The sequence below is a fragment of the Sprattus sprattus genome (assembly GCF_963457725.1).
Source record: "Sprattus sprattus genome assembly, chromosome: 1".
NCBI lineage: Eukaryota > Metazoa > Chordata > Actinopteri > Clupeiformes > Clupeidae > Sprattus > Sprattus sprattus.
Genome location: NC_137920.1, coordinates 38,832,210 through 38,849,184, shown reverse-complemented (window position 1 = coordinate 38,849,184; position 16,975 = coordinate 38,832,210). Strand labels below are relative to the sequence as shown.

Genomic DNA, 16,975 nt, shown 5'->3' with positions numbered 1-16,975 from the left:
AGGGTGTTTGAGGTCATTTGATTGTGCCAATGTACTATTGTCCTCCTCATGGCTCCATTTTGATACGTCTCTAGAACAATCAGTCAGTATTATAACCCAACTAGAGAGGGATTGAATATCAAAGACTGCATTTTTGATAATACAGAACCACCATGCTTGTTAGAGAGATGATGTATACATTGCAATTGAGATGACAGATAATGTCTGATCTGTGAAAAGGTTTGGGAGAGGATGAACAATCTTTAATATGAAATCACGTTAACAATGTCACAACAAAGGAGAATTATGTCCGACATCTCTGCAATATGCAACAGAGTGTCCCATTTGGTAAACAGTTTTAAGATGAATCACTTACATTGCCACATGGAACAGTTCACTTTTGATAAACATTTACCAATCAATAAAACTGAGAAAACAATTAACAGAAGCTGAGCCAACCCCTGAAACAATGAAATGAACACAAAGAGATTGTCAGCTGAAATCGAGCAGATTTGATTTTGCAGAGAGTGAGACATCCTGTGCCTCTAAACTGAAATTAGACTTCAAATTGGTTTCTAATCAGCTCCTTGTTATCAAGACAGAGAGGATGGGGAATGACGCATCTCTACTAATTCAAAGAAGGGGTGAGGGGGAGCAGTTGCCATGCCAACCCATCTACCCTGCTCACTACTTCATCTGGAGGTCATCGTGCACAGGAAATTACAATTAAGTGCAGGCCTCGCTTGTGACATGGTGTGCTGTAGATGCATCTGCAACATCCAGCTTTTTTTTGATGAGCATAATAGGAATGTTGGACAGCAAATAAGTCTCTCTCTGTCCCTGAGGGCAAAAACTGGACTAATGTAGATTCTAATAGAGCACTACCTGTCTGGCTGACGCATTTAGCAACGCAGAGAGAGATAGAGGTATCATTCTGTGCCCAGGGGAACTGTTGTCAGAAAAGTACCCTATAAGGTACAGAAATGGTGATCATTGTAGACTGTTCATTCTAAAGGTATGAATTTTGTTAAAATATGCACTAATTGTTAGTTCTTTAAATACATTTAGGTACATAATTGTAAACTCTCATAAAGGTGCAAAATGGCATGTCGCTCCAGTTGTACATCATTAAGTACCACTTTTGCACCAGGACATAAGGGTACATCTTTGTCACTAGGGACCCTAAATGTTCTTTTTGGGTACAGACATGATCGGGACAGAAATGCACCGATTATAAAGGCACAGTACTCGTACCCTGATAGATTACAGCAGGAGCGACAAAGCACTTCCTGTACTCTGATGTCTTAGTGTGAATGACAGCGAATGTGAGATGCCTCAACTGACTGCTAATTTTAGCAAAGATCTTGCAGAAAGAGGGGACGTATCAATTATGGTTGGTAGCAGATCCATACTGTCACTTCTGAGATTTAATAACAAAACATGTGTAGCACTAAGATTCTGACTCCATGTGGACACAACTCACACATAATTGAAGAAATGGATGTGTAGAGTTGAACTACTGTTGGATGATACATGTAGTTCACTTTTGTTGTTCCCAAATAATACATTTCCACTTGAATACATCTGTCCACTCAGCAGTTACATTGTAACCCACCTGTGTTTGGGCCTCAATGTAGCTGCACCTCCAGACTAAGTTAACCCCCTCTAGTGGAGTTATGCAACACGACATGTATGTGTGAGTATGTGGTATGAAGCGTACTAGACAGGCAGAACCAGGCATTGAGGGAAGAGTTCAAAATATGTCAAAAGATGCATGGCAGTCTGATGGATACTACGAGAGGTATGGATTGGTCCATGGGGGGGGGGGGGGCATGTCATGTTTCACGGATGAAAAATTCCATAAGAAATTGTCATCTTGCATGTAAGTTTATAAAAGCAGATGACTGGGCGCTCTACTTCTGAGATGATAAATAGAGCACTGAAATGGATGATGGGGGCAGGGCATGGAGCTAAATTCAGCATGGGCTATGAATGACTGACCAGATGACCCACTGAATTGGCTTGATGACCAAACTACCCTCAGACAGGGTTATAAATAGTCAGTGGACTCTTAGAAGTTACTAGAAAGCTAGGCATGATGACTGGTGCCAAAGCATGACTTATGTAACAATATGTAAAAATTACATACATACCTTTTAATTTCCCCTGATTGATAACACAGTAATAGTCTATGGATACAATTAAAAATTTCAAAATGTATGACATAGAATCATTATGTCTACAATGACAAAGTATTAAATACAGACCAAAGCTTGATACTTTTCAGCACTTTCTTTTCGCATAACCCTACCTCTAGTTTTATGTAGTTATAATATGTGATTACTTTTTGTTTCTCAGTGTACTACATGGTGCTTAAAGGCATACATTGTACAGGGCTATGTTATAGAACGCTTGGCCCACCATTGAAGGACTGAGGTAGGGTATTGTTACAAAATGTTACAAATTATTCTGTGGTGAGTGCGCAATGCAGCCTTGTCATACTGTCCGTTAGGCCTTGATGCAATGTGCAAAAATCTTGACAGGGAAATTGTTGAGTACAGCATCATCCACTGGGTGGCAGACTTCAGGCATCCTGATAACGGTAGTCACGGAAGACAGTTCCTGACAAGAAGAAGCTCCCTCTAGTGGAAATAAGTAAAAATAGATTTTTTTTTGGAATGAGACTAGAGCTGGTGATAATGGAAATATTCTTTAACACTCTTTCTTCATGGCAGGTCACTGGTGTTATGCTTCTTTAGAAAACTGAAAACAACTGTACAGTAGTAAAAAACATGGCTAAAACAGGATGAAGTTTTATCTGTGTATTTGTAAGATAAAGTTGGGATAATGCAGGATTTCATATTCCACCCTCTCTCGAATGTAATGACAACGATCTTCAGCCTTAAAGGCATTCCCTTGATTTCTCTGTATGCTGTGTGATGTCTGTTAATCTGTGAAATCCCATAGCCTGTCTGCAGCTGTCATACAGACTGTGTCATCATCACCTCTCTTGACAGTGGCAATTCCTGGGCAGGAAGTTATGTCATCATCAAGTTCATCAAGATGGCTGGTGGAAGATCTCGAATGGGCAGGTTTTAATTACACTGAGACGATAGGCTACTTTACGTTAGTTATGTGCCAAGTCAAAGACGCCATTGTCATTGGTTGGGGTTGGTGTATCAGTGGGTGTGGTGGGCACAGGCCTGTGGTCTATTAAGGGTTATCTGTCTGTCCCGAGGGCAATGGAGCGGAAATCTGTGTTTTTCTATGATCTTCCCCTTCTTCCTGACTAACAGTTTCCCCTCACTGTGCCCATTCTGGACATCAGAGAGAGACTATCTTTATTCAGTGCGATGTGTTGCTACCAGCTTAGACTCTGTGCCACCCTGTTGGATGCGCTCTAAAAAGATGGCTTTGGGCAGGCAGCCAGAGGGCATGGGAGATTTGGGAGGCGAGGTTAAAAAAAGCCCCAAAGATTGAGCTTTGACATTATACTTGTGAGATAAAGGAGTAACTTTCTTTCGTTCAGTGATAGTTTACTGAAGTGCCATACAGAGTCAGGTCCTCAGTCTCAGTAATTAAACATTGATTTTACTGGAAAAAGACATTTACAACACAAACTGCCATCATTAAATTAAATTGGAGAGTAATGGTATCTAGTACCTACAGACAAAGAAACTAAAAAGTGACATTTCATAACAGATCTGGCAGGCACATGCAGAATGAGAATTTATAAATGATTAAAAATACATAAACACCAAATATATAAGAATTTATAAAGATCAAAAGCAGGAATAGTGCTTCATAGCACACAGTTTGTGAAACATTGTGAAAAGGACACCTTGATAATGATAAAACACATCTTCATAATCCTTATTGATCAAGGTTTTGTGTACTTAAAAGTCTAGCCCATATTTCCGTAAAAAAAATGAACAATGATTTTTAAAATTCCAAGTATAGCAGTTTTCACAGAAGAGCTTTCCAAGGCAAGAGGCAGAAAGGGCCAATTGTGGTGTGATGCTATCAGTCTCAGTCCAGGCAGCATCAGTCTACCGGCTCAGGAAGGTCATGATTTAGCTCAGCATACTCCACTGTACCCTGTTACAGGCAGACACACACACACCAGTCACACACAGACACAGACAGACAGACACAGACAGACAGACAGACAGACAGACAGACAGACAGACAGACAGACAGACAAACAGATATCCATAAACAAACAGACATGCCACCACAAATTGACAATTTATTTCAAAATGTTATATACTGCAATGCTCTTCTGTGCAGTGGATACAGCTACTGAAAATGAGAGGGAACGTCACTCCACGCTACATCCATGACTAATGTTTTTGTTGTAACCATGAGAGTCCAAACCTGTGACCTCATGATAAACAAAAAACATGACAAAGGAGACCTCACCAGATCCTGTGCAAACTAATTTCCACCTGGCTGCCTCACATAGTATTCGTGATTCAACTTCCCACAAGAATCAGTCATATCCTGAGCTTTTGTATTAAAGTTTTCCCTCCCGGTCAAAACAAAACATCAAGCAGAGCCATTCTGGCCAGTTTCAATAAATCAGGTATTATGCATGGGCTCCACAGGGGGAAGACAACATTTGAAGCTGTCCAGCACCCCTGTTGGGTTTGACCACTCACTGAAACTCTAAATGAGAGAGATGAGTGGGCTATGCTTATGAGACTGCTTATTTAAAATGCATCCACATACTCTGTGTGCAAGTGTGATAACGGCCTGTGTGTGTGATTCCTGGCTGACTACTAGATCCTAGTGCCTGGGAGGAGAGGAAGCCACAGCCCTGTTTCTCTTTGTTCCCCCTACGGAAACTCTGAGTGTCGCTTCCCACCCTACCCAGGGCAAGATCAGCACTCTACTCTTAAATAGTCTGCTTTAGCCCGTGTGTGTGTGTGTGTGTGTGTGTGTGTGGGTGTGTGTGTGTGTGTGTGTGTGTGTGTGTGTGTGTGTGTGTGTGAGAGAGTGTGAGAGAGAGACAGAGAGATAGAGAGAGAGAGAGGTAGATGGCAAGATAGAGAGGTGTGAGAGTATGTGCAAATGGTTGCAAGTGGTTGTGTTTGTCAGTTTTTTTTTGCGTGTGTTTGCATGTTTAGGGAATGTCACACCACCGTTGCTGGTCAATACCAGTTTTGAGTATGCAGGCACCAACAAGAGAGATGCATCATATCCTCCATGTCACATTTAAAACCTGCATTTCATCAGCCAATGTGGACTCTGCCTCGTTCACAAACCTACTACATGTACCAAACTAGTACCCAGTAGGCCATTACATAAACACAGCAGTCATCCAGAGATGAGTTAAGAGTGGCTACAGGATGAAGTCTAGATGTCATGGCAGGTCAAAAGCTCTTTCAGAGGCATAAATTAGCAGTCTACACACAGTATTTCACAGCTGTTTGACATGCGGGTGTTTAGCTGAGGAGGCTCAGCTACTAACATATTTCCTGTAAAGTGTCCAAGGTCAGGGTCAAGGAAAGAGAGAGGTGAGAGGAGCTGGGGAAAGAAATGGAAAAAAGAGAAGGATACAGTAAAGGAGAGAGAGAGAGAGAGAGAGAGAGAGAGAGAGAGAGAGAGAGAGAGACGGAAAAGCCAAGTTCTACTTACGTTATCTACATGCTCAGAGGGGTCTGGAAAAGAAAACATGAAAAGCACTTGACTTGACTTATCTCTTGCTCCATGTGTGACAACAACTTAGATGTGAGTAGGTGGAGGGAGGCTGCTTATGTGGACACGGTGCAGTACACAACACTGAACTCTGTGTAGAACACAACTTAGACGTTCACTGAATTATTTCAACATATTGTGAACAATTCAACACCTTTTAGGCGTGGATTTAAAAAAATGTGTGCGTGAGTGTGTGTGTGTGTGTGTGTGTGTGTGTGTGTGTGTGTGTGTGTGTGTGTGTGTGTGTGTGTGTGTGTGTGTGTGTGTGTGTGTGTGGGCGCGCAGGTGTGTGTGTGTGTGTTTATGTAGGTGTTTGTGTGTGAACGGATCCTCCACCTAAGCTTTCAGTGGTCATCACACTAACCACTGAGCTCTTTTCAGTGTGAGACACACCCTCAGCACATGGAGAGAAGAAAATGACCACTGAAGCCTCAACTTATTTAACAGCAAGAGCTGATTAGTTGTCCTTCCTTGAACTAGGCAGGCTTATTGTTTAACAGCCTAGAATTGAGCCAGAGATAAGGGTAAATCACATTAATGTTCCATTCTCAAGATAAGACCACTCAGGCTGCCACTCAGATAGGCCACAGTATCTGGCATATTGTTGTTTAAAATTCATAGAATGGCAGTACTTCTACTGGTTGCCCTTGGAGATAGTGGAGTTGTAATAACATGAGATATCCTGTAAACATGAACAGGAAGCAGACAGTACAAGTGAAGTTTTGGAACTTTGAAACTGAGGAAAGTTTTTTTGAAAATATTTTATGAGGCCAATTTCATTTAAGTGTTATCATAACCATGGTAGGACACAGGGTAGAACTGGACTTGAGGTAGCTACTAAAATGAGTAGCATGTAAAGCCTGTCACTCTCTCTAGGTGTATCTGTGTGTGTGTGTGTGTGTGTGTGTGTGTGTGTGTGTGTGTGTGTGTGTGTGTGTAATGCTTGCTGCACTTACCTAGTGGAGCTGTTTGGAGCTCACTGTACACGGTGTCGGTACCCTTCTTTAAAGGAACTGCACAGTGGAAACACACACAAACAAGACTGTTAGAAACAGCACACATAAAAATCAAACACCTGTTCCCAGGAATTGACCAATGCAGTGGTCACCATTATGCCATTGGTGATTTTCGGTGATATTAAACCAACATTAGACTAAGATTTGACATAGTCAGAGAGGAGCAATTAGCTCCACCCTTCCTGTTTATGAACTAAGAGATGGTTCTATGTGCCCCCCCCCCCCCCCCCCCCCTCCCCAGCCCCTCTTATCCTAACACTCTTGTCTCAATTAGGAGTAATTACACCACACCCAGGAAAGCCCCATTTCTTATCAGGATCCAAAAAATGTCAGGAATCTCCAACTGTATTCTCACTGTCTCACAGAGACTTATACCAGTCTAGCTGAGGTGGGAGACATGACAGAGACATACAAGAAGCAGTGAAACGCCAACAAAAAAGGGCGGGAGGCTGAGAAAGGAGAGTGCAGGAAAGAGTTACTAGAATCTTCCACATTCATTTATTTTTAAAACTTATGTTTTTATCAGTGTCCATATGAGAACTTTCCCCTTGCTGTGTACCTGAAGTGAGTGTGCGAGTCCTCACCTCTGGCTGGATCTAGAGGCTGTGGATGGACCACCTCTGTGTACTCCACATCAGGACCATTGTATGAGTGGGCCCTGCTCCGGTCACTGCTGTCTGGAGGAGGAATAGGGAACATTTAAAGCGGATTTGGGAGTAGCTCTTGCTTTCCTTATCCATATTGTAAAAAAAAGGTGATTAAAACAAAGCTTGTATCCGGTTTCCACCAGGATCATTTCAATGGTTGCCATGGCAATGTAGTTACCTGAGCTTGACTGCCTGTCAGTCCAGACGCTTGGTACGATGTCCACGCCCACTGGAAGACACAGGGACAGGGACAAAACATAAGGGGGTGGACATCGTCAGGTTGAGAGACAGAGTGGGGGAAGGGCAAGAGAGAGAGAGACGACCAACCCGACTGGATTAAGTGACCAGAACAATATCACTAAACAGGAAGTCACTGTTTTTAATTCAGCTGTATTGTTTCTCCTTAATTGTAATCAGTCGATTTCCTTAGCCTGCTGCTTGTATTTGGCCTGAAACACATGCCTTTGTCTACAGAAACATAGACGCACAGTCAAACACACACACACACACACACACACACACGCACACACACACACACGTGCATATACAATATCTTGAGGTCAAATAGGAAATCCTACATAGCAAGTATTGTTTCAGCAGAGCTAGGCTTACTTCACATCTCAAAATGGCTGCGTAGAATATGGAAAATTTGAAATAATTTAAATGTTCTTCTTTATAGGGTACGAAATAAAGGCTCTTATTCTTTTTTTACTCCATTTTGTTAATTATGAGGATTAACACACAAAGTAGACAGTAGACACATTTCCAAAATAAACACCAACCTTTTAATTCTAAAAGTACTTCATCAAACCAAGCAAAATATATACATTCCCCTGCTTGTAATTGTATCTACAGTGAGCAGTGCAAAAAATATTTTAAACTTTTAAATCACTAATTAAATAAAGAGGAATCAAATAATCAGACAAATGGTGAAGCAATTAAGTGAATGTCACTCCTAATGTAGAATAGAACACAGAAGGACACATGCAGTGCAGACAGACACACACTTGGGAACACATGGAGTATGAAATGACATGACATTGACAAAGTTCAGAACACTCAGGAGGACAGACTAGCCAAAGGGACAGGACAATTAAGAGACGCTTGGCATCCTGAGTACAGAGTTCATGTTTGAGAGCCTTGGGTGTAAAAGGTCAAAACTTCAACAAAATATCCATGTAAGTGTGCAATAAATAACATCTACGTTGTTGTGACTGAAGATCGATATGCTATGATGAAAAACTGGGCTAAATGTGAGGAGAGGTGAGGGGGGAAAAGATCCATTGTGAGAAAAGTGAGGAATACTATTTTGTCTTCTATCTTGCTTGACATTTACGCTTCCCTGGACAGATTCTCTTCCGATTCTTTGAACATCCACTTTTTTTCGAAGTTGAGCTGGGCGTACAGGGGGACATTTGACCTTTGTTGTTTTTCAAATATCTGTCTGGGGCACCGAAGTATCTGCGCAGGGCTCTATCCTACACTGCTCCTGGGAATCTGTAGCTTCTCCTGTCACAGCCGTTGGCAGGCAGTGATGCCACACTATTTCATGTCCCATTGGCTGCATTCCCCTCCATCGCGTCCAAGTGTGATGCTGCGTCTGGAATCAGATGGTTGGGTGGGGGAGGGTGGTCCCATCACATGGCGGCTCATCTCAAGGCAATGACTCACCACTGTTAATTAAGTACTCCATACTTAGCTAGTTGGCACAGGTAGTATAACTCAATATATCCTGAGCGCACTAAGAATAGCAGCAGCCTACAAACTAGACGAGGCTCTCAGGAGAAATGTGTGTCGCTCTCTTTCAAACAAATACATCTAGACTCATGGTGAACAATGCTGGGAACCTGTGCTGCTGCTCAGACTGAGACAGACACTGAAACATGCATACATACACATACAGGACAGACATAGGGCCGTTTACTGAAACACAGACATAACATGGCAGCCTCAAACACAAACAGAAACGTAAATGAAAACACAAGCAAACAGCAGGATGAAACATGCACACGTCTGCAAAAAGCCTGCATTCCGCCTGAGGCCTAACTGTACTGACGACTTAGAATACAGGAAGTATACAGGAGGAAGGTCATGGCTTGGGCTGAGACAATGAGGTTTTGTTCTTCTACCAGGAGAATTAGTGGAAAAGAGGTCATTGCAGAGGTTAAAATAGACAGCAATGACAAACGTCAATTCGGCAAAGGTGTGTGCGGTCAATCCTTTGAATTCACCCAGCATAGACATGACGGGTTATGGCACACACAGCCACCTACATACTTCTACTTTCAACCTCTTTTGTCTCATTAGCATCAACCATTGAATGCCCATGAGGGGAAAAACAGCATAGGATTAGTTCTGCAAAGTACAGAGGTATAATAATGAGGTTCTGGGTCAGTTGATGGCATGGCAAGATCAGACGAGTCCATGGGTTAAAGTGGATGAGACACGGACATGCTAATGATTCATTAAAGTGTGTTGACGGTCAGGGTAACGGGATTGAAACAGGTGGAGAGTAAAAGTCTGAGGCGGGCGGCTCTACCTTTGTTTAAAAACGGCGTGTCAAGGCCCATATTCACTGCGAGAGCGTCATCTGATTTAGGGCTCGCAGGCTTTCTGGGGAAGGGTGGAGATAGTCATGGTTGGCATGGTGACACATGGGACAGACCCAGAGGTTTGAATGGTGGAGATAGTCATGGTTGGCTTTCCAGACAACATGGGAGACACCCAGATGTTTGGGTCGCCTTGGTAGCAGGCTACTGGCTACAGCTAACCTGGTCAAAACTGAACTAGATCAAACACAAACTTCAGTTATCTAGAATGATCCATTCTAGAGAGGCTTAAAGGAATTCACCCCTGGATTATATTAGTCTACCACCACAATGTCTATAATATCTTCACCCCTGGATGATATTCAGTTCTACCACCACAATGTCTATAATATCTTCACCCCTGGATGATATTCAGTTCTACCACCACAATGTCTATAATATCTTCACCCCTGGATGATATTCAGTTCTACTACCACGATGTCTATAATATCTTCACCCCTGGATGATATTCAGTTCTACTACCACAATGTCTATAATATCTTCACCCCTGGATTATTTTAGTCTACTACCACAATGTCTATAATATCTTCACCCCTGGATTATATTCAGTTCTACCACAATGTCTATAATATCTTCACCCCTGGATGATATTCAGTGCTACCACAACAATGCCTATAATATCTTCACCCCTAGATTGATATTTAGTACTACCACCAATGCTTCATAATATCTCATTGATACCCAAGGCCTAACTGCTCCAAACTGATGAGAGAAAAGCAAGTATGCAAGCCAACTCACACTGACAGTTCAGTAGCCGCCTCTCTTTTACCTGCAGCAGAAAGAAAAGATCAGAGGGGGGGTTTTGCTTTGTTTTTTTTTGGTTTTGTTAAGTTTTTCATAGGCTGAGTTGCGTGGACGCTTGTTGTGAGGCTGGTGGACTGTAGGTCTTTCTACCTCTCTTGGCTCTGCAGCGGACGATGAAGACGAGGATCAGGGTGCTGGCGACCAGCAGGAAGATGGCACCGATCAATCCTTTCTTCCAGGAGGCCAACTTCACTGCAAAAGAGCGGGGAGACATATGGATACGGATAATAAGAGAGAGGTTTTATTTGGATGGGGGATTAAAAATGACAGATAGGGGGGTTAGAAAAAAGATGGGGGATTAAAAGCATACAGATAACAGGCAAATTTAAGTTTCTACCCACAAATGGTTAAACTTGGTTGGCTTTTCATTCAGTACTCTGAGACCTGTTTAATTGGCAATCCTTTACATTCTATAGCTACCATCGCCAAGGCCACTTCAGATCCTAGGTTAAGGTTAAGATGTTAGTTTGTCAAAAACTATGCCCTACACCTTGTTGTAAAAAACTGCCAAATGCTGTCTGAAACCTATATTTGTGTTTGGCTTGTTATCCATGTGCCATGTATCATATCCAACCGTGGATCGTGACCGGATCACTCTTCATATCACTGGCAGGGTTGACGGCCTCACAGAAGTATTTCCCACTGTCCATTCTCTCCATCCACTTGATGGTGTGATAGCTAGAGTTGGCATTGACCGTGCTGGTGTGAAGGTGGGCTTTGTTACTAGAGGAATCCCAATACCACTTGAAGGTGATGGGCGGTGTTCCACTGGGAACGTTACAGATGAGGATGAGCTCTGAGCCCTCTTCAACGTTGTCTGGGACAGGCAGGGTTGTCAGCAGGGGTTTACCCAGAGGCTCTAGGGAGGGAAATGGATACTAATAAAGTAAGTGCACAGGAACAGAGTACAAAGTGAGTGTCCTAAGAGGGACCATGCCAGAAACCCTGTTGTTATTACCTAGCACTAATATCTGGAGGAGGTCTTAAGTTACAAAATGACGTTCCAGCTTAAAACTAAACGGAAAAGCTATTATTCAAATAATTTTGATCTTTAGAGATCATTATAAGAGATCATTACAAATGTTTACTTGAAACAGATAGAAAATGTAGTAAATAACTAAAGGCTTGGTTCTGGGACAGGATGAGGAGTCATTGTGGCAAGATGATGCCCTCACCTACAACAAAGGCTTTCAGAGGTTGGCTGCTAAGAGGGACAAGGGAGTTCTGAGCACGGCACAGGAACTTGTGGATGTGTTCCTTCTTGGAGATGGTGGTGGTGAAGAGAGCCTCCTCCCGTGGGTGATGAACGGTTTTCTCGTAGACGACTTTACCATCTTCGTACAGTGTGTACTTGATGGGAAGGGTGCCATTCGACTTGCACTGGATTTGAAATGGGCGATCCAGAATAACTTTATCCTTGACACTAATTTCAGGCTTGGAGGCAAGCACTGCACAAGAGACAAGAGCACAATCAGTTTACAGAAATTAGTTTGTCATGACATTCAAAATGCTTTATAAAATCCATAGTGTGGGACATATATAATTACAGCACATTACACATCCAAAAAACCCAGTAGCTATCTTATCTCATTTCAGTCAGTCCGTGGCACTACACCACATCATTCATGCAAACCATAGGCCTATATAAAGGTATTTTCTTATTGTAAAAAAAGATCATAATCTGAGCACAACATAACATTGGTCCTGTGTCAAGGTTTCAGCTATCGATTTCAGTGCAAAGTAAATAACTATGATAGGTGGAGGAAACCTTTAGATCTGATGACGATCACTGGGCTTTCCTTCGAGATGAGCTTTGCCTCAGCCATGCAGGTGTAATTTCCATCGGCTGAAGGGCCTGCTCTGGCAGTCATTTGGCCGTTTTCGTGGTTTATTGATCGACGATTGCCTTCTTTAAAAATGGAGTACTTTATTTCATCTTTCCTGATTCTCTCCAAGGAGACGTTGGTGCTTTGGCAGGAAAGACGGATAAATTCGCCTTCAAACGCTTCTATTGGAGAAGTGGTCAGCGTGGGCCTCGAGAAAAGCTCTGTTGGAATAGATGACGTGGATTTAGATGATCAGACTACAGACAAAACAAAGAATATCAGTAGGGCATGTCAATCTCCTTTAAATATCTGAAACACAAAAACGAAATGTTAACACAGCATCTATTCTAACAGACACAGGCTCTCGGTTCGTGCTTGATGAAATACATCTTTAAATCAATCTAGATTATTAAATTGAATATTTATCACATGTTACGGATGTATGGAGATTTTACATTCTAATCTGAAATACATTCTCCAGAATGTACGGAAGATTGGCCATATCGATCTCAATAAAAATATTGTTGTTCTGTCATGAAATATAAGGTAGCTAAACGCTTATTTTTTTTTACCGGCTAAAATTCTCAAAGGCTATCCTGATTAACAATGTAAAAGCCAGTTTGAATGTAGGCTATGTGGTAGGGCATTTTCAAACAGTTCTGACAAGCTACAATTATGTTTCTTTGACATTATTTGTGTGGAACAACAGAAGAAGCACTACAGTTTATTCCTTAAACTGCCCAGAACCCACAGCTATATTGCCATCTTCTTACATTATACTCTAGTCTGACACATTCAGTTTAAAGAAATTGCTCGATAAAGCTATTGGTCGGCTTTAATCAAACCTGTAATTTATTAACCCCGGCCTAGTGCTGCCCAATTAGTGCCTTTTATCATGCCTTTACCACTTACTTTACACTTGTGCAACAGTGCGCATGCGCTATCGTTCCCGCCAGCCCTTTCCCCCCTCAAAACAGAAGCCTTAATCTTTCAACTTAATTACCTCAGAGACACACTCTGATCTTAACCCTGAACCTAAACTTTATGGCATCTCAGAGACAACCTGAATCCCAACTTTTCTTCTGAAGTCTTACCTTTGACTGTCAACATCTTCTTGTCTATCTTGAAAACACCATTGATCTCCACTTTGCACATGTACTCTCCAGAGTGATCTGTTCCTGCTGTTTGTCCATAATCAGTCCTGCCTTTCCCAGTGGAAAGAATATTCGAACCCTTGATTAAAAGGACACTCTCGTACTGATTCGGAGAGTTGACCATGCAGGAGACACTGAAGTTGTCTGCCTCGATGATCGTCATGGAAGGGGAGATGGTCAGCAAAACAGAAATGTCTATCTCTACAATGAAAGAAAGATAGAGGTTGGCTGCAGGATATGTCTATAGTCATTTAAACACAGAAATAGTCACAGCAAAGGCCAGCATAGCATAGCATAATTTCCTTTTGACTATTTTCAGCTTTAAACATGCAAGAGATAGATATATCAAAGATGAAAGAAATGGACTCTTACCTCTGACAACGACTATGTCTGGCCTACTGATGGCCGATCGAACGGATTCACTGAACAGTCTGATGGAGTAATCGCAGGTCAGATTGTTGGGGCCGCTGTGTTTGAGCCGCAGTGGTACACTGTATTCTTCAGAAGAAGACTCATTATTGCGAACCTCTTTGTTGTCCACGTAGAAGAAGAAGATAAAGGAGCCTCTCTCTCCTGGGGCACTGCACGTGGCCGTCACCTCGTCACCCTCTTGGATACTGCTACTGTCCACACGAATAACTGCTCTCTGAGTTCCTTAAAGGGGAAAAGCAGATCACCTGTTATTAGGTATCCTCGAGAAGCATGCATCACAAGGTTGACCACATAAAAATGGCAATCACAGAGATGTGTATGATTGATTGACAATTTGTATTTGAGCAAGTTTGTCTTTCTGCAAATCATTACCCATTGATATATTAATGTTAAACTACTTCATCTGGAAATTGTTTTACAGTTGTTACATACACATCACACACAAATGTATGGTTCCTTAAAGGTGCAATACGTAGTTTGTTACTGTCAAAACCCCCAAATGCTTTTGAGATATGCAACAATGATGTATTATGTATACACAAAAAGAAAAAACAAAACTACATATAGCACCTTTAATTGGCATAACTCAAAGCCTAGAGAAGCAAACAGAGAATCTGACCTGTCACTTTCAGTTTCTCCCTCTCGCTGGATCTGCTCTTCCCTTCGATGGACAGGAAGCACTGGTAGGACCCGGAGTCAGACACTCGAGCCGCTTCGATAGGGTAGTCATAGGTGTTTGAAGTGCTCAGGGTCCTGTGCAGTTCTTTGTTATCCTTCTTGATGCTGAATTCATATTGCGGGTTAAAGCCTGAGCTTCTGCTAACACTGGCATGGCATTTAATTGTCACATTTGTGTCCCTCTGAACATCGTGACTGGGATGAAACGAGAGGCGAAGGTCATCAATACTGACATCTAAATGAATGAGAGACAAAATGCACTCATGCATACATGAAATACATTTTTTACCACAGAGCAAAACATATTCTTCAATGACAATTTTTCCATTTTTGTGCACTGCAAATATTTACATTATTTACAATAATTAATACGTTATTGGAGTTAATAGATAATAGAAGAGCAGAGCAAAAACCTAATTTCTAATCAGATATCAAAATCAGCATGACAGCATGAAGCGGACATATAGACAGTTTCTTCTGACTCCACGTTCTCTCATCAGATTGTTTCACCAAACTCCCCCCCACTACCTCTAAATGCCGTCCTGAGAGAAAAAGGGGGCCAATTGGCAGAGGAAGGAAATGCACTTTGCTAAACAAAACACAGAGCCTCTCTGGAGAGCAGCACTATTTTAGAGTCCAGGTCCCCACCCTTAACCACTCCACACCAGGGGCACCAGACAGCAGATAACCGGGTTCCCCTCACCACTCAGACATTCAACCAGTCCCACGTGGGAGAACCCTCCAGGAAGGGCCCAGAGGCTTATGGAGTCAAACTCCATAAAATGCTCCCCAGCTCCCACACGTACGGGTGGAATCTAGGAAAAAGAACCCCTTGCTTTCAGTGTTTCCCAAGGCACACAAAGCATTGGAGTCCTGATTAATATAAGATATATAAAATATAATAATTATATATATTATAAGGCCCAGGCACAGGAGTCGAGGTGGAGGGGTCAGGGTTGACTGAAGTCGCATCGTTGCTGTCTGGCTGACTCATTGTTCAGGCCACATGCATACTTTTTTCCGAAGCTGAAGGCACCGGTGATGATGGGGATGGATGCGCTCCCAAAGCTGCGGGTGCCAAAGCTTTTCCACCACCTCATCCTAACAAAGATTAGGGCCTGGAGGACCACAACACTGACTATCTTTTGGATCAGCTGCTAGAACACGAGAAACCCTGAACACAAATGGCTTTCAGATGGCTATTTTCCAGGAAGACTGATAAAGACTGAAGCTCATCACTGTTGACTTATTAACTGAAATAATGATTGTTCTCTCTATTTGAATAACTGAGTTATGATCAAAATCTGTGAGGATTAGAAATGGTCTTTATCATTTTACAATCTGACAATAAACCATCGAATGAAATAGGTACTTACCCGCTTTCACTCTTTGGCCTTGCGAATGGAGGATCCGAAAAGTAGAACCATAAACAGGACAAACAGACATCATCATCATCACAGGGGTGAAAGAACACAAAACCATCACTATCCACAATCAACCTAGACTCAAGAGCCAGTGTGTCAAAACAAAACAAAAAATAGTTTATCCTTACATGTGACGAGGAGGAGGAAGAGGAGGCAGCAGGTGCCCGTCCTGTGAGAGGGCCGTTGGTGCTCGCACATGGCTGACTGCGGAGAGGTGACTGCTCGAGAGAAACACGGAGGCTCTGAACTGAGCAGGGGGAGCTCAACACTGGGCGGGACAGTCAACGAAAGCAAGAGAGAGACAGACTAGACAGAGAGAGAGAGATAGACAGATAGAGAGAGAGAGAGGAAGGTGGTGGTAATGGGTTGTGAGGTGGGAGTGTTTGGTCTCTACCTCGGCGTGGTTATCACTGCACACAGCCTCGGCTTTCCCTCACACAGCAGGAAGTGACTGTTGTTTCCTCAGGAAGCACAAGCGAGCCAGGGCTCTTGGCTTCTCTTTGGAATGTTGTACGACGGCAGCGGTGTGGAGGCTGCTGGCTGTTCTCCAGTGCTCAGCCTCTGACCTGGGCCACTATCAGCACAGGTAAATCTCAGGAAGGACGGAGAGGGGGCTCCTTGGTTGTGAACACATGTGACCTTTGCCCACAGACTCTTCCTTTGTTTGATTCCCAAAGGACCAAAAGAACTGAAGGAAACATCAGTT

At 42.6% G+C, this 16,975-nt stretch overlaps 1 protein-coding gene across 3 annotated transcripts; it reads right to left on the bottom strand.

The window, feature by feature from the left end:
• Nucleotides 1–3,774: 3,774 nt before the first annotated feature.
• pecam1b (platelet and endothelial cell adhesion molecule 1b) lies at nucleotides 3,775–16,468 on the bottom strand. Of its 3 annotated transcripts, XM_080832695.1 has the most exons (16): nucleotides 16,398–16,468; nucleotides 16,222–16,239; nucleotides 14,787–15,080; nucleotides 14,108–14,389; nucleotides 13,676–13,936; nucleotides 12,524–12,802; nucleotides 11,931–12,203; nucleotides 11,330–11,614; nucleotides 10,846–10,947; nucleotides 10,690–10,720; nucleotides 9,882–9,955; nucleotides 7,521–7,571; nucleotides 7,280–7,372; nucleotides 6,636–6,692; nucleotides 5,620–5,642; nucleotides 3,775–4,077 (listed from the first exon to the last, which is right to left on the bottom strand). In XM_080832695.1, exons 1-16 carry the CDS (start codon nucleotides 16,465–16,467, stop codon nucleotides 4,024–4,026), a joined length of 2,247 nt encoding a protein of 748 aa, XP_080688821.1. In that variant the 5' UTR covers nucleotide 16,468; the 3' UTR covers nucleotides 3,775–4,023. The 3 variants fall into 3 exon arrangements, 2 of the variants coding, with proteins under 2 accessions (XP_080688821.1, XP_080688822.1); XR_013968526.1 differs by lacking the exons at nucleotides 3,775–4,077; nucleotides 5,620–5,642; nucleotides 6,636–6,692 and having other exon boundaries at nucleotides 7,303–7,372; nucleotides 9,882–9,951; XM_080832696.1 differs by lacking the exons at nucleotides 3,775–4,077; nucleotides 5,620–5,642; nucleotides 6,636–6,692; nucleotides 7,280–7,372; nucleotides 7,521–7,571 and adding an exon at nucleotides 8,175–9,015.
• Between the last annotated feature and the right edge of the window lie 507 nt (nucleotides 16,469–16,975).